Source organism: Saitoella complicata, assembly GCF_001661265.1.
Source record: "Saitoella complicata NRRL Y-17804 unplaced genomic scaffold SAICOscaffold_20, whole genome shotgun sequence".
Classification (NCBI taxonomy): Eukaryota; Fungi; Ascomycota; class Saitoellomycetes; order Saitoellales; family Saitoellaceae; genus Saitoella; species Saitoella complicata.
The window spans coordinates 69,927-89,820 of record NW_017567011.1 but is presented as its reverse complement, the minus strand read 5'-3'; the positions used below and the strand labels follow the sequence as shown (position 1 = coordinate 89,820).

General features: G+C 52.3%; 7 protein-coding genes and 4 non-coding genes across 11 annotated transcripts; 6 read left to right on the top strand and 5 right to left on the bottom strand.

Annotated features, from left to right (window-relative positions):
• Nucleotides 1-744: 744 nt before the first annotated feature.
• On the top strand, nucleotides 745-2,431 carry SAICODRAFT_8977 (uncharacterized protein; the record flags this gene model as incomplete). The annotated part of the gene is made up of 4 exons (XM_019171653.1): nucleotides 745-930; nucleotides 984-1,137; nucleotides 1,189-2,048; nucleotides 2,108-2,431. The coding sequence occupies 4 exons, from the start codon at nucleotides 745-747 to the stop codon at nucleotides 2,429-2,431; spliced, it is 1,524 nt and encodes a 507-aa protein (XP_019022435.1).
• A 220-nt stretch (nucleotides 2,432-2,651) lies between these two features.
• Nucleotides 2,652-4,999, bottom strand: SAICODRAFT_59864 (protein transporter SEC23; the record flags this gene model as incomplete). Its single annotated transcript, XM_019169717.1, has 2 exons — nucleotides 2,652-4,705; nucleotides 4,762-4,999. The coding sequence occupies 2 exons, from the start codon at nucleotides 4,997-4,999 to the stop codon at nucleotides 2,652-2,654; spliced, it is 2,292 nt and encodes a 763-aa protein (XP_019022434.1).
• Nucleotides 5,000-5,455: 456 nt separating this feature from the next.
• SAICODRAFT_83180 (glutathione-disulfide reductase) lies at nucleotides 5,456-6,904 on the top strand. Its single transcript, XM_019171300.1, has one exon. The coding sequence runs from the start codon at nucleotides 5,567-5,569 to the stop codon at nucleotides 6,833-6,835; it is 1,269 nt and encodes a 422-aa protein (XP_019022433.1). The 5' UTR covers nucleotides 5,456-5,566; the 3' UTR covers nucleotides 6,836-6,904.
• SAICODRAFT_31292 (P-loop containing nucleoside triphosphate hydrolase protein) lies at nucleotides 6,891-8,903 on the bottom strand. Its single transcript, XM_019167888.1, has one exon. It carries the CDS (start codon nucleotides 8,886-8,888, stop codon nucleotides 7,038-7,040), a length of 1,851 nt encoding a protein of 616 aa, XP_019022432.1. The 5' UTR covers nucleotides 8,889-8,903; the 3' UTR covers nucleotides 6,891-7,037.
• A 2,274-nt stretch (nucleotides 8,904-11,177) lies between these two features.
• SAICODRAFT_t123 lies at nucleotides 11,178-11,265 on the bottom strand. Its single transcript has one exon. It is a non-coding gene; the product is annotated as a tRNA-Tyr (tRNA).
• Nucleotides 11,266-12,533: 1,268 nt separating this feature from the next.
• On the top strand, nucleotides 12,534-13,472 carry SAICODRAFT_31291 (uncharacterized protein). The gene has a single exon (XM_019167887.1). The coding sequence runs from the start codon at nucleotides 12,564-12,566 to the stop codon at nucleotides 13,041-13,043; it is 480 nt and encodes a 159-aa protein (XP_019022431.1). The 5' UTR covers nucleotides 12,534-12,563; the 3' UTR covers nucleotides 13,044-13,472.
• A 121-nt stretch (nucleotides 13,473-13,593) lies between these two features.
• SAICODRAFT_t126 lies at nucleotides 13,594-13,667 on the top strand. The gene has a single exon. It is a non-coding gene; the product is annotated as a tRNA-Asn (tRNA).
• An 889-nt stretch (nucleotides 13,668-14,556) lies between these two features.
• Nucleotides 14,557-14,630, top strand: SAICODRAFT_t127. The gene has a single exon. It is a non-coding gene; the product is annotated as a tRNA-Asn (tRNA).
• Nucleotides 14,631-14,994: 364 nt separating this feature from the next.
• On the bottom strand, nucleotides 14,995-17,141 carry SAICODRAFT_95366 (HD-domain/PDEase-like protein; the record flags this gene model as incomplete). The annotated part of the gene is made up of 2 exons (XM_019171972.1): nucleotides 14,995-16,898; nucleotides 17,044-17,141. Coding segments are annotated over 2 exons (2,002 nt in total), but the record flags the coding sequence as incomplete, so codon positions are not given.
• A 557-nt stretch (nucleotides 17,142-17,698) lies between these two features.
• Nucleotides 17,699-17,772, top strand: SAICODRAFT_t128. Its single transcript has one exon. It is a non-coding gene; the product is annotated as a tRNA-Asn (tRNA).
• A 429-nt stretch (nucleotides 17,773-18,201) lies between these two features.
• On the bottom strand, nucleotides 18,202-19,840 carry SAICODRAFT_83169 (Pkinase-domain-containing protein). The gene is made up of 2 exons (XM_019171299.1): nucleotides 19,295-19,840; nucleotides 18,202-19,241 (listed from the first exon to the last, which is right to left on the bottom strand). The coding sequence occupies exons 1-2, from the start codon at nucleotides 19,584-19,586 to the stop codon at nucleotides 18,424-18,426; spliced, it is 1,110 nt and encodes a 369-aa protein (XP_019022429.1). The 5' UTR covers nucleotides 19,587-19,840; the 3' UTR covers nucleotides 18,202-18,423.
• Nucleotides 19,841-19,894: the final 54 nt, after the last annotated feature.

Genomic DNA, 19,894 nt, shown 5'->3' with positions numbered 1-19,894 from the left:
GTGGGCCCGTTTTCCAAACGGAAGAAAGCACTACGTATCGGTCAACTGCGACTTGCTTCATGGTACGGACTCTTCTATAGTCTGGAGTAAATGAAGAATCACTGCCACCAAGGACACGTCTCAGACTTCCGTGCTGGAACGTCTGAGGCCTGTCGGGGCCAACATTCACTAAAACCTGAAGTCGAGAGCTCATTCCAATTACTCATCGGGCCCACTTTTGCATCCTTATCCGGACAAGGCACAATGAGCCGTTCGTCATCCGCTGCCATGTAGTCGACCTCAGTCCCGACGGTGTTTGCTTCCGAGGTCTCCGCGGCAGTTTCCGCAAAACGGGGCCATGACCTGGTGTTTAATCGAAGGAAGTCGACGTTGGGCTGGTTGAGGAAAGATGGCGGAGATCAGCGCAAACAGGCAGCTGTACGGCGTAGAGAAGCCGAAGCATGGTCATAAACTCAACGAACCTTCATGAAGACAGGTGCCGAAATCGCCCAGACTCTATACTCCGACTGTCAGAATGATATTAAGGTTGGTTTGGTGTACGGTCGGGACCTTGCAGCTCCGGCCTCGGTTGCCGGCGTCGGCAGATACAAATACGTTGACCTTCTCTTCACTCGCCAGATCCCTCGACCTACTCACCAACACCTCCCGTGTCCCTACGGCGCACAGGTTCCTCTACCTCACCGGTCTTATACACTCCCTCACGGTATACCATCCAGATCAACACTGCGCAACCGAGGAATTGAAATGGCATCGATATACAGGAAGCTAAGCCAGTATGCGGATCACGCCGTGAAGGAAAGACCAGAAGATGTAGTTCAATGGCCTCAGCATCTCGGAGAAGAAGCAAAGGGTGCGGTGGATGTGGAGATGTTGCGTACTGTGCGGGATGACTTGCGAAGTGGGGATGATACGGAGTCTGGCTTGTGGAAGGTAAGTCCGGGCGACCAAGTTCCCTTGGATGAGATTGGCTGACCAATTAACAGACTGTTGTAATTGCATGGGCGGCAGCGCTTTTGCTTGAGCTTTCGCAGGCGTGTGATAAGGAGGAGGTGAGTGGTGTACGGGGTGAGATATTAGAAGACTGTGTGACATTATTGAGACCACCAGCATTCTTTGGAAAAGAAAACTGGCAGACAGGTACCTCTCTACCCAGCCACAACTTGTATCCCTGCTCATTGAGTTTTATAGATGATATTGCGACGTCACTATCTCTACCATTCCGAGCCCGATCAATAGCTCTCTTACACCTCCTCTCAAAGTCAAACCTCAACACCATACCACTATATCCAGCCCACACTGCCATCGCCCTCGCAACCTACACATCCACCACTGATCCCTGGACGTCCCCTTCAGCACACTCCATAGCCCTCTCAACCCTATCATCCCACCCCAACCTCTTTGAAACAAGAGAAGTCCTGATTGATGGCATCCTGCTGGAGTTCATCAAACCCCTCTTCACCGCCCGAAAAACGCGACGAACCGAGGCTGTTTACGCAGATTCCCTCTCTGAAGACGACAGAACACCATGGTTAGTCGACCGTCCCGAGTCACTGACGATCCTAGAATGGATTGTAACACGCCCCATATCCTTTAACACTCACTACCACCTCATCGTCCCACCTATCCTCGCCCTCCTCGACGTAGCCAACCCTCGGCATAAACTCCGAGGTGTACGTGTCTTGCAAGAAATGCTGAATCGTGTTCCAAGGGATATGGTGGAGAAAACTGGGTTGGGCACAGTGTTTTGGGATGCACTTATGTTGTGTCTGACATATCTGCCCCCAATGGTGCCCGCAGATGTGTCGTTACCACTCTTGAGGGAAGCGTTTGGGGGCTTAAGGGAGTTGGCAGAGTTGCGCACGTTCAGTGTTGTGAACACGGAGGAGAAGGAGAGGAAGAGAGCGAAGGTGTTGGACGAGGTTATGAGAAGTGGTGTGCTGAAAGGGATGGTCTATGCAGGTGACCAGGTTGAGGTCGCGGAGGTGTTGATGACGGAGTTGGGGATGCTGGTGGAGGCCATGGGAATTTGGAGCGTGAAGCATCTCAATGTGTGTTGCATTGCCTTCCTCAAATCTTGTGTGTATGAACTGACTGAGAAACCGTGCAGAACGTCATTCCGACAATTCGGGACATTCTCATTCATCCATTTGCGTCGACACATCAAAAGAGTCTGCTGGCAACACTTAAAACCTTGCAGACAGTTTTGCAAGTAGGAGAGCCAAGAATAATTGGGCATCATGTCGACCTTCTCAGGGGCATATGTGTGTGTTGGCAGAATCTGGCTGACAAGAAGGAGGGACTAGAGGAGGTGAAGAGGGAGCTACGAGTCATCTCAGTGAAATTGAGAAGAGTGTGTGGAACAGTAATTGAAGGAGACATAGCGGCATTGGTGGAGGCGGATCCTGTGCTAGAGGGTTTGTTCAGGGCGTGAATGGGAGATGCATATGGAAGGTTATGATAGACATAGAGCAAAATTGGACCGCGGGGCCATGTCTGCGGCACGCACGAAAAGAAGAGAATCGGAACTACAAGGCAACGTGACTTCGCCCGTAGCAAACGCATTCCAAGCAAACAAAATGGTATATTTTCCTCTTTATCATTGCATCCTTCCCTCCTTCCCCATTCGTCTCCTCACCTAGCAATAGCTACCCCTACTGCGACCCACTAACAGCCAACTTCTTCAAATGCTCCATAAACACCTGCAAACTAACATCATCCGTAAAAATAGCCTGTCCTTGATTCGCCGGCACCCCATAACCCGAATTCTGATGCGTAGTAGTCGGATTCAACTTACTCAACAAGAAACGCGCCTGAGAACCTCCGGAATCACAGACGATGAAGCGTGGGAGTGGGAAGCGGTCGATGAGGAGGTCTGCGGCTTCGGCGCGGGGAGCTTCGAGGAGTTCTTTGAAGTTTTGGTAGCCTTCTTGGTCTTGGTAGCCGGCTTTGCGCCATTGTGCGATTGTTTCGCCGTGGAAGATGAGGATGTGGAAGAAGGTGTCCAAGAGTAGGATGACGTCTGGTTTCACACTCAAGGAATCCAGCAACACGGGCTGAGGCGGCTGATCGAAAGTGAAAGACATCAACGTAGGTTGCATCATCACCAACGAGTTATTCACATCCTCGCTGTTGAGGACATGTCTGTAAAACGCAGTCTCATCCGGCGAGTTGTTGAATACCTGCAAAAACTGCGATCGACGAAGGTGAAACATAAACTGTGGGTAAATCGAGAAATTGGGCGCGAGTCGGAAAGAGGTTGGGTCGTCCTTCCTATAATCCGCGAATTTCTGACAGAGGCGGATGAGCATCCGGTCGGTCCACCTCAACACATCAGGTCCATCGTCGATTTCGGCCTTGAAGACTGCGATGCGGGCCATGAGGACAGCAGAGGCTTCCTGATCGAACGAGGCGGCAATGGCGGGGTTTCCTCCATCCACGAAGTTACGGGCGACAGTAGTAACCCTCAACCTAAACTGTCCATTCGCATGCTGATAAAGCGTCAAATACTGGATTAACCCACGCTGAGCAGCGGCCTGCGCATTGGCAATCGCACCACCCTGCGAAACAACCTCAAAGTACGTCGCAACCGAAGTCTTGGGGGTGATACCAGACATCTTCCACGCACAAGTTCCACCAATTCCAATCTCCGTTTCCCCAACACTGCTCGATTTCTCCGCAAGACTAACCGCATGCCCAATCAACCCCGAAATCTTCAACTCCTTCGTCGTCAATACTCTCAGCGTAGCGTTGAATCCCATCTGCAAGTATCCCTGCTGATCAGTGTTAAACACCCTCTGGAAACTCTGCTTGAAGATCGAGGTGGTGAAAGCATCAGTCAAGATCAGGTGTCCACCAGTCGTGTTCGCCAGGGATTTCATCTCCTGCATACCAATCTGATCCAAGCATCCCGCAAAGATATCTACGACGTGTCCGTTATTCGCCGCGCGCTTGGCGAGTGCTTCGTAGTACTTGTTCGCCTTCTTGTAGTACTTGGCATTATCCCTCTCGATATCGTGGTGCGAACGAATGGGCTCCTTCAACTCGGGACCAACGACCATACCCGGACCCTCCGTCGCAGGACCACCGGAGAACAACATAATCCTGGCACCAGCATTGGGAAACGCAGTCTCCATCAATCCAACGGCAACGCTCAAAGCAACTCCAGTACACCTCAACGGACGCCTATCGTTCGCGACGGGCCATGGGTCCTTGGGCAAGTTCTCGAGGATAGAAGTCAACTGAAACTCGCACTGCTGAACGGGCAATAAGAACCTAGCCGCCGTGCCCGAGGGACGGACAGGTTGAGGACCAGGACCGGTTGGACGCAATCCCTGTGCGAGAAGTCCGAGCATTTCCTGGACTTGCTTTGCCTGGTACTCCTTTGATCCACGGAACACGTACGACTTGGGACACTCTCCGTATCCGAGTTCGTGGACTTGGACCATGGTGCCGTAGGTGATCAACCCGACGAGGGAGGTGGGTGGGAGGAGTGAGAGGGAAACGATGAGGGATTCCTTGAGTGCGGCGAGGTTGTCTTCGTCCTGGCAGGTGTCGACGACGAAGACGAAGATTGGGGGGACCTGCGCTGGGCGGGGGAGGGTGTATTCGATGGTAGTGAAGCGGGGGAGGAGCTCCATGGGGAGAGAGTTTGGTGAGATGTCTTTGTAGTGAGGTGGGAGCTGGTTGCGATTCAAACAGAATGGGCCTGCGACGTCAGTTAGCCTTTCATCCCATTGTACACATGTCCACGCGACAACATACAAATCCACAACTTTGCCCGCAAGTCGACTTGACAGTACGGGTTCAAGACCGCCCTACACGGCGCCTTACAGCTCACCGGTTCGTACATAACCGGCGGCAGATCAGGTCTCTCCTTGATCGGGGTGTACAGCGACGCGATGGGTACCACGGTCCTAGAGGACTCGAGACGGGTGTTTGGCCAGGTATTCCAGGAGAAGCGGATACCATCCTGCTCCTCCATGTCCTCGAACGAAACCATAGGCGCTGGGGCAGCCATACTGGATCAATTGAAGCTGTTCTTTGTCGAGGAGGTGTTGGTGTATGTTCGTGTAGCTGACGGTGCGCCCGCCGTGTGCCTAGGCCCGGGCGACGTGGCCGGATTGCGTCGGCGACTCTGGGAAGCGTAGAAGGGAGGGAATGCTTTGATTTGGCTTCGTTTTATTCCGTTGATCAGATCAGAAATATATCTACTCTCTTCCATGACGATTCGGCAGTCTCTGTCTCGTGCACCGAAGACGTAACCAACGACTGCCGGTCCTCCCGCAAAAATCGAGACCATTCATATACTCCACGCTCACAGAGCCGGCCCCGTCCCCGACAAAAATCGCCCAACCTGTTCTCCTCTATCTTAAGACGACAGCCTACGGCACGCCTCGCTTCCATCTCAAGGCACTTTTCTACAACGATGGCTCCTCTCTCTGCTACTAATGGCGTCAAATCCTACGACTACCTGGTCATCGGCGGTGGATCAGGCGGTCTCGCCTCCGCTCGTCGTGCGGCTGGTATCTACGGCGCAAAAGCTGCGATCATCGAGGCTTCTGGTGTGATGGGTGGTACTTGTGTCAACGTCGGATGTGTGCCCAAGAAGGTTATGTGGTATTGCTCCGACGTCGCCGACACCGTCCGCGAGGCCCGTGAGTACGGTTTCGAGAACGTCAACGGCGAGGCTGTCTTCAACTGGACCAAGATCAAGGAGAAGCGTGATGCGTACATCAAGCGCCTCAACGGCATCTACGAGAAGAACCTCCAGAAGGACGACGTCGACTACGTTTTCGGCCGCGCCAAGTTCATCTCTAAGGATACCGTCGAAGTCGACCTCCTCGATGGTGGAAAGGAGCAGTACACCGCCAAGCACATCCTCGTCGCCGTCGGTGGACACCCAAACATCCCCAAACTCCCCGGCGCAGAGCACGGAATCGACTCTGACGGTTTCTTCCGCCTGACTGAACAACCCAAGCGTGTCGCCATCGTCGGAGCAGGCTACATCGCCATCGAGTTCGGAGGCATGTTCAATGGCCTCGGATCCGACGTCACGATCGTCTACCGCGGTAAATCCATCCTCCGCGGTTTCGACCCCATGGTCACCGAGACCATCGCAGACGAGTACAAGAAGCGCGGAATTAACATGCACGCCGAATCAATCCCCAAGCAAGTCACCAAGAACGATGACGGATCCCTCACCCTCGAATTGGAGTCCGGCGAGAAGATAACCGTCGACTGCCTCATCTGGGCCACCGGTCGCGTCCCCGACACTCCTTCTTTGGGCTTGGACACCGCAGGCATCAAGTCCGACGGAAAGAAGGGCTACATCGTCGTCGACGACTACCAAAACACCAACGTCGAAGGCGTCTACGCCCTCGGCGACGTCTGCGGAAAAATGGAACTCACCCCCGTCGCCATCGCCGCCGGCCGCCGCCTCGCAGAACGTATCTTCGGCGGCGAAAAGTTCAAGGAGGCAAAGCTCGATTACACCAATATCCCCTCCGTCGTCTTCGCGCACCCCGAGGTTGGGTCTATTGGCCTCACCCAGCCCGAAGCCGAGGAGAAATACGGTAAGGATAACATCAAGGTTTACACCTCCTCCTTCACCGCAATGTACTACGCCATGCTCGAGAAGAAGGGTCCGACAAAGTACAAGATTGTGTGTGCGGGGCCTGAGGAGAAGGTCGTTGGGCTTCATATCGTAGGGTTGGGATCTGCGGAGATTTTGCAGGGATTCGGGGTTGCGATTAAGATGGGCGCTACGAAGAAGGATTTCGATGCTTGTGTTGCGATTCATCCTACGAGTGCTGAGGAGCTGGTTACCATGCGTTAAGGGTATATTCATAGAGGATGGCGTACGGTATGATAGAGTTTGTACGATGTGATGAGTAGTAATGGAACGATTGATTGCACACAAATATGGATTACCTAGTAAAATGGCTGAGGTATAGCAAAGAAGTATCCAGTAAAAAACCTAACTCCAGTAAATCGTAGATTATATCTTCTCACGCATCGTCTCGGATTTCATCCCTCCCCTACTCAGGATATTTCCTCAAATCAAGCGTCAACGGCTTCGAACTATTCTCATCCTGGTCCCTGTAGATACCAACCAAAGCCTCACTCTGATGGAACAAACCATTCTTTAACGAGATAACAATGAACTGGAACCCAGGTCCCGCATGCTCACGGATATAATTCGCAACATGAGCGACATTGGTATTATCCAACGCCGCATCAACCTCATCCAACACGAAGAACGGACTAGGCTGATAAGAGTGAATCGCAAACAACAACGCAAGCGCCGCCATCGTCTTCTCACCTCCAGATAACTGCTCCATATCACGGAACCGCTTCATGGGTGGCATAGCATGATACTTGACACCATCCAAATACGGCTCCTCGGAATCCTCGAGTGAGAGATATGCGGTACCACCAAGAGGGAATGCCTTACTCTTCGTGAGATCTTTGTAGATCTTGTCGATTTGTTCGGCGATGTGGGTGTAGGCGCGGTTAAAGAGATCGTAACGCTTTTGTTTGACGGCACTGAATTTGTCGCGGGCGTTTTTTGCTTCTCTACGGGCTTTGTCGAATTCCTGTTCGGTGTCTTGGAGGCGGTTTTCGACACCCTCAAGGCGCTCGATGGCTTTCATGTTGGGTGACATGCGCTCGAGCTCGGCTGTGATGTTCTTGATTGTGTCGAGCAAGTCCGCTTCGGCTGAGGAAGACCCATCCTCCTTCAAGTCATCGTCGAGTTCGTCAAAGTCAAACTCTAGTCCATAATCGGGGATCTCAGTCCTGACACGAGCAGACTCGCCTTCATCATCGAGTTCCATGACATCCTGCCTCAACTGCTCCTCCATCGGAACGTCATCCAAAGAACCAGCAAGGAGAGGGATATCAATCTCCTCAACCTTGCATCTCTTCAGCAGGTTGTGACGTTCAGCCGCGATCCTCTCAACTTTGGCCACGAGAGTAGTAACAGTTCGGGCAATTTTGTCAAGCTCCTTGTTCCACTTGGCCACTGCACGCTTAGCCTCAGAAACGGCCTCATTCCTCTGCTCAAGATCAGCCTTCCTGTTCGTGTGGGCCTCACGCAGAAGCTCAAGCTCCGCAGACAACGTATCAATCTCAGTCTGGAACTCAGTCTTCTCCGCCTGGAGTTGCTCAAGCAACTGCTCATCCCTAGCGATGGATGCCTCAAGGTTCTCAATACGCGCAGTGGTCTCAGCCAACCTCTTCTCCTCGAAGGACAGTTGATTCTCGATCTTGCTCTTCTGCGTCAAGAACTTAGCACGCTTCTCCGCGGCCTCCTGAGCCCACATTCCCTGGCGCTCCTCATACTGACGGATGTTGCGTACACCGATTCTCTGGACAAAATCGGCAAAGACCTCATCCTCAACCTCATTGAACGCGGCTTGCAGCTCAGCCAAACGACTCTCAACGTCCTCAAGCGCCGCCTCTTCCTCCTGGAGCTTAGGCTGCAACTCTTGAATCTGACCAGCAATATGCTCAATTTCCTCCTTCTTGCTCTCAACAGACCTAGACGTCGCACTCAGCTTCTCCCTGGCAGTAGTCAACTGTCCCTCAATCCGATTAATCTCAGCCATCAACCCCTCCTCCTCCCCACCCCTCCAGCTATTCGCCTGAATCTCCTTGATCTGCGCCATAAGGGTATCACGCACACGTTTCAAACCCTCGACCTCCTGCTCCTCCCACCTCTTTGACGCAGATCCAACACCGGCACGTCCACCAGTGATCAAACCACTCTTGTGAATCACGGTGCCATCGAGCGCGACAGCCTTCACTTCCTTGCCCATATCGTAGCAGATGTCCCGAGCGACCTTTAAATCGTCACAAACGACGGCGTTACCGCAGGCATACTGCATAGCACGCTCGAGGCTCGACTCATATTGAACCACATCGATCGCCATCCTCGCACCCTTATGGATACCACGGAGGTTGGCATCAACAGGCTTTACCTGGATTGTGTCAAGCGGCAAGAACGTCGCCTGGCCCGCACGCTGGTCACGAAGATACTCGATACAGTCCTTGGCAACCTTCTCCGTATCAACGACGACCGCATCGATGTTACGTCCAAGAACGACGGAGACTGCAGTATCGTACTTTCGTTGACTAGGCTTACACAAATCCGTGATACGACCGCGCACACCAGGGAAGATTCTCTGTAACGCAGCCAATGTCTCACGGAACTTCGCCTCGCGCTCACTCTCCCTCGTACTCGCGTTCGCCTCGAGGAGTTTGTTCAACGTTTGCTGCAGCTTCTCGTTCAACTCAGTCTCGGTCTGCGCAGTACGCAGTCTCTCGCTCTGAGCATGTTCGTGCTCCCGCTTCTTGTCGTCGAGGTCTTGCAAGAGCTGGGCAACCTCGGCATCCAACTCCCTCTTCTTGTCTTTAGCATCCGATCTCTCTTCCTGCAAGCGAGACCTCTGCTGCTCAAGTGCCTCGAGCTTGTCACGGAGGCTACGGACAGCCTCGCCATCAGTCTTTGCCTGGCGCGCTGCGGAGTCGAGCTTGATCTTGTCTCCTGCCGCGCGGCGGTTGACCTCCTCCTTCAAGCGGCGATACTCGGCCAAGTCATCCTCGCTAAGAGTCTGACCAGCCTCTCTTGCGGCCTTCCTCTGTTCCTGCTCAAACTTCTTCTCCGCCTTCTCGACCGTATCCAACTGCTTCCTCAAATCATCAACCTGCTTGCTCTGACGATCCTGATCTTTCCTCACTTCCGCGATTTTGTTGTGGAACTTCTTGACGTTCTTTGTCGCTATATTGATCTTCTCATCAACTCCGAGCAACCCAGGCTGAATATCCTCAACTTGCTTCTCCTTCTTCTTGATTCCGCGTTCCTGCTTCAGGATGTCCTTCTGCACCTTCGCGTGATCCTTCCTGGCCGCCTCAAGTCCCTTCTCCGCCCTCTCCTGCTCCTTCTTCAGCCTATTCCTCTCTTCGCCGACCCTGTCAATCTCAGCACGGCTCTCCTCAATGCCCTTTTCATAGTGAAACAACTTCCACATGACGTGGTTCACGATAGCTTGGTCTTTCTCGGCCTCCTTCTGGGTGAACTCCTCTGCTTCGCGCTTCTGTTCGGTGTACTGCTTGATCTCGGCGTTGATACCGCGCTTTTTGTGGAAGTTGTGTGTGGAAGCCTCAACAGCCTTCTCCTGTTCCGCCTTCAAACGCTCGTAGTGCGCTTTCAGCTCGAGCGATCCGGAGATTTGCTCGATGAGCTTGGTGAGGTCCTTCGGTGATTGCGACGCAATAGCTTCGACATCTCCCTGGAACACCAAGAAATTTCTCGCCTTGATCAACACATTCTGCTCTTCCAGTCTTCTATTGTACTGGGATGCAGTGACTGTGCTTCCGTCAATTCTGTATTCACTCGTTCCTTGTGGCGTGATAGTGCGCTTGAACTTGATTTCCTTTCCATCATCATCTTCGTATACTGCCATGACCCATGCTTTCCTAGGTTTGTTGTCGTCGTCGTCGTCGCTGCCCTCCCCTTCCTGCTCAGCTTCCTCTTCGCCGGCCATGGTGCGGCCACGGTAGATAAGGTCCTTTAGATGGGAGGAACGAAGATGCGAAGATTTGATACCGAGGACGAAGGAGATGGCGTCCATGAGGTTGGATTTACCTATTCGCGTATGTCAGAAAGAGCCTCAGCGCAATCACTGGTGAAAGACATACCAGCTCCATTGGGCCCGATAATAGATGTGAAATCGTGGAATGGCCCAATCGTCTGGTGTCCCTTATAGGACTTGAAGTTCAACAACTCTATCTGAATGAGGCGACCCATGGAGAAGTATTGAAGTCGCGAAGGGCGAGACCGAGTAAAGGCGGAGAAAGAACGGGTCGCGCGGGGTCAGAACCGAGGATGAGGAGTGTTCGTACGGGCCGTCTGGGTATACTGCGTACCCTTCCTTGACCTCTCTGTTTGCTTCGCGGTGGATGCGGTTGGGTGCAGGTCGACGCGTTTACGCGGTCGCAATTACGCCGCAGCTGGGGACGCCGGTAATATGACCCGCAGTCAAGACCAGCTTCATGAGCCTGAGGATAGCATTTCAAAGCAGTAAAAGTTTCTCAATGATGAAGCTCAATGTCCAGAGCTTGGCCGGCTTCATGAAACGACTCCGACGGTCCTGCAAGAAAAAGCCAAAAACGAATCCCTCGAACCGGAGTCGAGCCGGTGACCTTCGCTTGACGATGTTACCATTACAGAGCGACGTGATGAACCAACTACACCATCGAGGGTTAAGTGATAGAAATATTCCGTTGATGAAAAATAATCCCAATGAAAACTAGGGACCTTGAAACGCTTGTTACCCACGGCTAAGGAGCTGCTCGCCGAGCTGTAATTCAAGCACGGAAAGGTCCCGTGCTCTGTCACATGAGATCAATCCAACCGAGAGTTTAACAGGCTGCTGCTTCGTGTCTCGACCTTTTGTCAGTCACCCTGTGCTTGTTCAAAGTAGAAGACCATCGCTCCAGTACTGTCCACCGACGGTGTAACTACACTTACCAGCATGAGAAGACATGCTCCTTCAGGAAACATATGAATACAATTAGAAGTATCTATTGCTTGCATTCTGCCGAGGTCTGTGGCAACTGCCGAACGGTCCGGTGCGGCGCTCAGGCCTCCTTCTGACAGCTCACAACTGCAGCTAAAATGAAACTTTCTTTCCAACGGGCCGGGGCATCTCATAGAAATCGATAAACATCGCAAGTTTTGCCACCTGCAGCAAAAATAAAAGACATGCCTATGTCCTCGACGGCTGACGACTGTCCGGATCTCGATGTCGTTTACCGCAGCTGACGACGCCGGCGTGAGAACCTTGGCCGTCGAATCAGAGGATATAACCTCGTTCTTCAACGACGACATGGATTGTGCCGGTTATGCAGATGAAGTCTTTGAGACCCTCAACTGGGAGCAACACTACATCATCGCCAGTACAGAGGACCTCTGTCCAGATGTCGATATGCGGCTGGGCACGAGGGTAAATCCTATCGAGATCAGGGACGACAATGACAATGCAGACACCACCGACATTGATAATGCCGAGCTCCGTCAACCGAGTCAGAAAAGCAAATTTTTGACAGATCCTACCGAGATCACCAAACTTGTGGCAAATCCCCTCGCGATCACCAGAATCTGGGCACCTCCTATCAAGATCAGCAACGACAAGGAGCGTGCAGAAACCAAGAAGACCAACGCTGCCAAAACCAGTCAGCGGGACGAGAGAGTCGAACGATTTGAAGACGCCTTGCCTTTCGTCTTCGCGCTGGCCTGGTTACGCTTTAAATACGGAAACCTGGACGAGGAAGCACTCGAGGAGGCGAGAGAGGCCGCAAACGATGAGAGAGTGCCCGTCGAATGGCGAGAAGTGGCATACCTCAAAGGAAAGGTTGTTTCGTATTATGCCTTGCGCCACGAAAGCGGTTTACCGGATGGTTGGTACGATGCTATGGTGCGGGAATCGGAACAATACTCCCAAAATACTCTTCATATACCCTCTTCTGACGATTACGCCATCTACCAGCATCAACTAACCATGTACAAGCGCAATATTCTCGAGGCGCAATTGAAAGAAGTAACTCTGAAATATGGCAAACTCGATGACGAGGGCATAGAATTGGCAGAAGCAATAATGAAACGCACGGACTTGGTTTATCATCGGAGACGCATCATATATCTGCGACGCATGATCTTGTTCCACACTCACATGGACATTGAGGAATTCAACTACGGGTATGGGGACCACCCGTTCACTATTGTCGACGGAAAGCCGGTTTGCATTTGTTATACCGATCAGGGGGATGATGTTGACATGGAGGAGGCACAAGAGGAGCAGGAGCTGGAGCAGGAGCACGAGGACGAGCAAGAGCCTCAGGAAGAGGAGGCAGGCGAAGGGGATGGACAAACGCAAGAAGAGCAAGAAACTGACCTCATGATCTCGAACCCAGCACTGTACTTCGCGCTATATGCCGAAGCACACGAGCATGAACCTCTGACGCCAGAGTCAATGTCATGATCGGGATTGGGCGTGGATGGGAGGAATGTGAACAGACGTCCGATACGCCTGTTTCTCCGAAAAATTTACGAACTGCCTACACCCAGTCTAGCACAGCCTTCTCACATTCAGCATCATCGTATTATTTCAAGTCAGGCGCCGGCGCCGACACAGCATTCTCACACAGCAAAATCTATTTTCAGCATCATTGACAGCATAATCCAAGTTTTGATTCGACAGGGTTCGGAAAGGGAAAGGTGATAAGGCAGGCTCGAATGGAGGATGGTATGGAGAGTGACAGACCGGGGAGAATGAAGGATCCGGGGCTGGCGATAGGAGGTGAAATACAGAGCAGAAAATCGGGGATTATAGACCGTGATCGTAGTCGACTATGGCTAGGCATCAACAATAAAGTCGGTAGCAAACAGGAATATAAGGTGGTTCCGGAGACACGCTCTCAAGGTGTACACGTCTCCCGCAAGACATGCAAGACCTAACCTATCGTGAGAAAAGCTCCTGGTATTCTGAGTAGTATGTCATATTGTATGACACTGCTTGGCCACCAACATCCGGTTTCGTGGCGCAATTGGCTAGCGCGTTCGACTGTTAATCGAGAGGTTGTGAGTTCAAGCCTCACCGAGACCGTCTTTTGCCCCTTCTGTGAATGCCTGGGACATGCTTTTGCGTGCCAGGACTAATGCTTCATCATCTGTTGTCATAGACAGACGGGTGAGCTGGGTAGAAGAGATGAAGGCTACATACGGCGGCGGTCTGTGGAGATCGACGGTCAACCTGCAACGGGCGATCTACCGAGCATGTACATTGGAACGGTGGTTCCGGTTGAGACAAGGGTCTTGATTTGACAGTGATTGTTCTCTTCGATCGCAGTGAAAGTGTACAGGGACATACGAGAGTCAGGATGCAGGCAGAACCTCGAAGAAGGATGTGACAGAGAGCAGGAATAAGGAAGGACGCAGTAACAGACAAACGTATATTGAAAAGCAGTAGCTAGTCGTACACATGAGGAAGATGTAAGGATCAAACACGCGAAAAGACCTACGAACACAGTTAGCACCTATGCTCAAACGACCAACGTCAGACGTCCGACTTGACGAGACGAAACAGCGCTCATGCAAACGACAAAAAGATCAGAGACTTAAATGAGTATATCTTCCATGATTCTCGAGAGAGGTCAAGAAAAGTTTGCAGATTTGTTTCATCTTCTCGTGTCGTGGGGTGCGGCTGATCCAAGACCGAGAATCCAGGATCGGGATAACCACATTGCGCAAAGCGGTGCTCGTCTCGTCGAGCCGAACAGCAGGGTACTTTACTAACCTGAAGGATGAAGGATACTGAGAATTGTCGCAATTGTCACCAGTCGCTAGTTCGTGTGGGTTGGGCTTTGACGGTGTTGGTCGAACTTTGCGAACGTCGCACCGAACATTTGAGCAAGAGCCTGGGAAGATTTTCGGATCACCTGATCTGTGCTGGGACAGAGGCCATAGACATCGTATTTATTTCTGCAACTATCAATGGTTTCGTGGCGCAATTGGCTAGCGCGTTCGACTGTTAATCGAGAGGTTGTGAGTTCAAGCCTCACCGAGACCGCTTTTACTTCCTTCGACACTCTTGCAGGATCGCAGGAGACAATACCTCTTCCCGTTCCTTTTGCTCTACTTTCCTCGGGGCGTACGTAGCTAGCGGGTTTGATGAGCTCGATGATTGAAACTTCCATGATGAATTCGCGCCGTAACGTTAACCTACAACCAAACACTTACGCTTGCGAAACTTAAGCTTCAACGAAACAGTAACATAAAGAAACAAAATCGCCCGTGACTAAATTGCTATATCGTCCTTTGTCATGATAACCTCATGCCGTGTTCTCATCCCCAATTCCCTGCCATTCTTGTCCTTTTATTCCTCCTTAGCCGTCATTCCTGATACTCCCATCAATGATACGTTATCCCAATAATCATTCCCTGCCCTTCTTCCAGAACGTCAACTTCTGTTTCCATTTCTTCTCTCCAGTGCTAGTTCCCTCCTCCTTTGGACTCGAGCTATCAGTTCTTGCGAAATTGGGTGTTGACACAGCATGTCTCAAACTCGAGGAATTGCTACCACCTGAGCTAGAACCTGGTGGGGCCAGAGCTTGTGAAGGGGGAGTAGTCCGTCCATTCGTACCTGGAGAAACGACAGAGACGGGAACTTGAGGCATGGCCGTGGTCGGCAGTGGCTTTGGTGGCGGAATAGGCTTCTCCTCAAGACTCGAGGCTCGGGAGCTCCCCCGTGCGACAGTCACGACCGCAGCAGGTGGGCTCATCGCCGGTGGTGCAGGCTGCGGAACATGCTGGGCTGGTGGTGGTGGCGACTGTACTGGAGCACCAAGTGGTATAGGCAACGTCATTGGTGAGGGCTGCATACCACCCGCAACGGCCCAAGTCTCCCTGTTTCTTACCATCCTCTCCACATAGTATCCCATACTCGGCAACACACCCGCCACAGTCCTGAACAGCGGCAAAGCAAACAAGTCAATGAAACCAACCTGTCCCTTACTCTGCGCCTGGACATTCGTCGCAGGTGGTGGTACAGCGGGTGGCAGACCCAACTTCTGCTCCGTCTGAGATTGCGCAGCAAACTCATCGATGAGGGCTCTTGACCATTCAAGAGACAGCTCGTAAGGCCTTGCGACGTTGGAGATATCAGCGCACTTTAGGAGTGCAGCACAAATCAAACCACGGCGCTTTGCTCCTTCCGCATCCGTACCCAATCCGGGCGTCGAAAGCTGATTAATCCGGCCGACATAATCGAAATGCAATGCCATATCAGTACTCAACACCGCCTCGAAAATCCTGATCCGAATCTCAGGCACCAAAACCTCCATCCAATGCCTCCTCAAGAACTCCCTCAACGCACAACAGTGGAAGTTTTCCAGCACCGAACGGTCATTGTAGAGTAACGCGATTGGTGCACAAGCGTTGATCAAGAAGTTGTTGTTCAACCCAGGGTGTCCAAGATCATGTCCAATCGCCGCAATACACAACGCCAGCACGTCACAATGCGTCAACTCGACGACTGGCTCACCCATTCCACCCCTTGCCTCCCACTCCGAGTTTGGATCCTGTTCGTAGCCCGAGATATCCCCAATCCATCCCGCGTTCCGTGCGAAATGGAAGACTCCTTGTAACACATCGACCGCATGCGTCCAGTTATGGTACGCATTTCCCTCCCAGTATCCGCGTTCCACATTCCTAACAAACGTCCACAGCCGTTCACTGCCGATCCGGTATCTTTGACATCCCTCCAAGTTCATCACATGCTCCAAAATCAAGAACGCAGTCACGCTCAACCCATCCGCATCCAAACTCAGCGCCGGAAAGTCCCAGCTATGCAGCAGCGACTTATGACGAGGCATTAAGTCGTGGATAGCGTCCAAATCCCGCTTAAGATTGACCTCTGGATGGGACTTGTGAGGCGTGTATTTGTCGATCATGAACTCGAACTCCTTGGATGGCGTACCCGGACCGGCACCCAACCAAACCTGCTGGTGTTTACCGAGCGCAACCTTGGCAGCTGCTTCTCTGTCCGCAACATCCACGCCTCCTTCTCTCAGTCCTTCGAATTCTTCAGCAGCATACATTGCCTGTAGACGTGCCAAACTATGCTTGTATGACCGAAGTGCCGCAAGGGTAAAAGTTGGTCCGAGAGTAACGATATGAACGAGGGCGTTTCTTGGTACTGCGTTTGCGATGGGGGATGTTGGGGTGAATCCAGAGTCTCTGGGTGACGACGACTCTTCTGGTGGTAGGAGAATTAGTAGCGAAGGCTGTTCGAGGTTGGACTGGTAGAGCTCCGCTGGGATGTTACTGAGGATTTGAACTGTAAACCAAGCTGTTAGCAACAAATTCGTCTAGTGCATCATGTGCTTCGGAGAATATGGCGGTGTCCTCGGGCATGTATGCGCACAAAACGCGTCGATACGGCCCGATCCACCAAGGCCGACTCCTCCTCTACCTTGACTCACCTGAATCAAACTCAATTTCAATCAGATATCGCGCCACTCTGTACGCAACCGTCCGCTGCTCCTCATCCTCCCTACCCTCCAAACGCGAACTCGCCATATCTGACGGCGCCCTCCCCGTGTGGTTTTTGTGCAACAACTCCACCTTCGTCTCCAACGTCGCCGTCGCGTCGACGATGTATGCTGAGTAGAGCATTCCGGTCATGGTTGGTTATGACGCGAATCCACGTAACGTAACGTAACGTAACGCAGCTGCTGTCGGACGGTTGACGAGCTAAGTAGATCGATCAGGTCTGGGCTGGTTTGGCGCAGTTGCTGTTCGAGTCCCTGCTCTACGTACTTTGACTTCGGTTCCGCTCTCGACGTTCGCGGGTCTCGATGCGTGCTCGTGTTAGCTTCACGTTAGTTGAAGGTGCAAGCGCTGTTGGTTCGACTTAGACCAGCAAATCGTAACACGCCTCGGATACGTGGCCGATATTGTCGAGCGGTGGGGTTCTGTAGTTGCTGTCCTTTGGGAGGTCGATCACGTCTTCACCCGTCGGGGTCGTCGTACGTCGTTGGAGGGGCTCGAGGGCAGGCGCGGCTCGTCGTCACAAAAGGGCGCCTGTATCTATCTGTCTCATTCTGTTTGATACTGCTTTTGCAAACACAACAAGTCGGTTTCGTGGCGCAATTGGCTAGCGCGTTCGACTGTTAATCGAGAGGTTGTGAGTTCAAGCCTCACCGAGACCGCTCTTTTTTTTCACCTCACGCCGTCGGTTTCCCACGCGTCAACAGAGGTTGTCAATAGCACTTCCACCGATAAATGCGTGGGCTGTGCTTGCCCTACGGGTAACCAACGCATGGCCTCATATGTGAGCGGATAGAGTGCTTCCCAAGTGACGTTCTCACTTATCTACTCCGTGGTTAACGATGCATGAAGCATGGCCTGAGACAATAGACGTCAACAACATCCCATCGCGGGCTGCACGATCAGCCCATATACAGTTAACATATATGTATAAAGATAAGTGGCCTATTGAACGTATCCGCGTGAGGACCGAGGATAACGCAGGCAACAAGATACAGGTATTCCATTCCTGTTCCCACGCTGCATGCATGGCTATCTCGTACGACCTCTTTGCTGTGGTTAAGGCAGACTACAGATGTGTTATTCCGCATCGTTTGAGAGGACCTTTCATTGTGAGTTGCTAAATGAAACTGCTTGCTAAGTATCGGTATATCCTACCTATAATATCGTTCACCATAACGAAAATGCAAATCCGTCTTTCAATCCATATCCTCTCAATTACAAAGCCAAAGCATCCACCTTCCATCCTACTTCCAGCGACACCATAAAGTCCAGTAGATGGCACTCAACACTCCTCCATCCCTCCTTCGCATCTAATAGTATCCTCTCCCCTTCGCCTGAGCCTGCGCCGCCGCCTGCGCCTGCAGCTGCTGCTGATACTGCGCATACGCCGCCGCACCCATACTGCTCATACTCCCCTGTCCTCCCACAGCAACACCCGCACCCGCCATCTGCGCCTGCTGAGCCTGAGCCGCCGCCTGCGCCTGAGCCTGAGCAGCCTGCTGCGCAGCCAACTGCGCCTGCTGCTGCGGCATCGTAATCTCCGCAAACCACGGATGCCTCAACGCGCTCTTCGCGTCAATTCTCTGGTTTGGTGGGAGCATTAGCATGCGCTTCATCAAATCCATTCCTAGGGCGTCACAGCGGGTTACAATGCCCGAGAGATCTCCGACACCGGGACAGTTACCCCAGGTCTTGCGGCCGTCTTTGTTCCATTCCGGGAGTTGGGAGACGCCGGGCCAGGATTGTTCGGTTGGGGTGCCCAGTACGCGGAAGATTTTGAGGAGTTGGTCTTCGTTTGTGGTGCCGGGGAATAGTGGTCTGCCCATGTACATTTCTGCCATGATGCAGCCGCAACTCCAGAGGTCGATACTGGTGCTGTAGTTTCTGCTTCCGAGAAGGACGTCGGGGGCACGGTACCACAATGTCACGACTTCGTTGGAGAAGGTGTTGACGGGGATACCGAATGCACGGGCCAAACCGAAATCTGCGAGTTTGAGTGCGCCGGAGGAGTTGATGAGGAGGTTCTGAGGTTTCAGGTCTCGGTGCAAGACGCGGTTCTCGTGACAATGCGCAAGACCGAGCAGAAGCTGGTACATGAAGCTCTTGATCGTCTGCGACGGCAATTGTCCTGTTCAGCACATGTTAGCAGAGTCTTAGAAACTTACCACCATGTCACCGAACCATTTTTGCCGACAACATCCATATATTTCTTCAAATCCCTCTCCATAAACTCAAACACAAGCATCAACTTATTCTCCGTGTGAATCACATCATACAAGCTCACGATATTATCATGCTTCAACTCTTTCATCAACGAGATCTCTCTGATTGCGGTACTGGGTGTTCCTTCCTCCGAATCGAGGTGTATTTCTTTCAGGGCGACGAGTTCGCCGGTGCGCAGGTTGCGGCCTTTGTAGACTGTTGCGTAGGTTCCTTCACCCAACTTTTCCAACTGCTGGAATTGAGAGGACATCTTGCAAGAATAGTTATAGATAGACGATGGTGGACGCGAGAGAGGCGGAGAAGGCGGTAGAGTACTGAGATAAGATGGCTCGAGCACGAATGGACTTGGTGGTGTGCTTTCAACGACGGACGACGCGGGCGACTCTGGCTGTAGCGGTTCGGGGCTTTCGTAGATAGGGTATTCAAACGGCGATACTTGCGGCTGCAATGCTGCCCCTACCCTACAATTGAGGGATGTATGCTCAACGGGTTGGTTGTTTGGTGTCGTACGCGTTCGGTCCGGGCACAGACTTTGGACCTGCACGCACGATTTCGGCT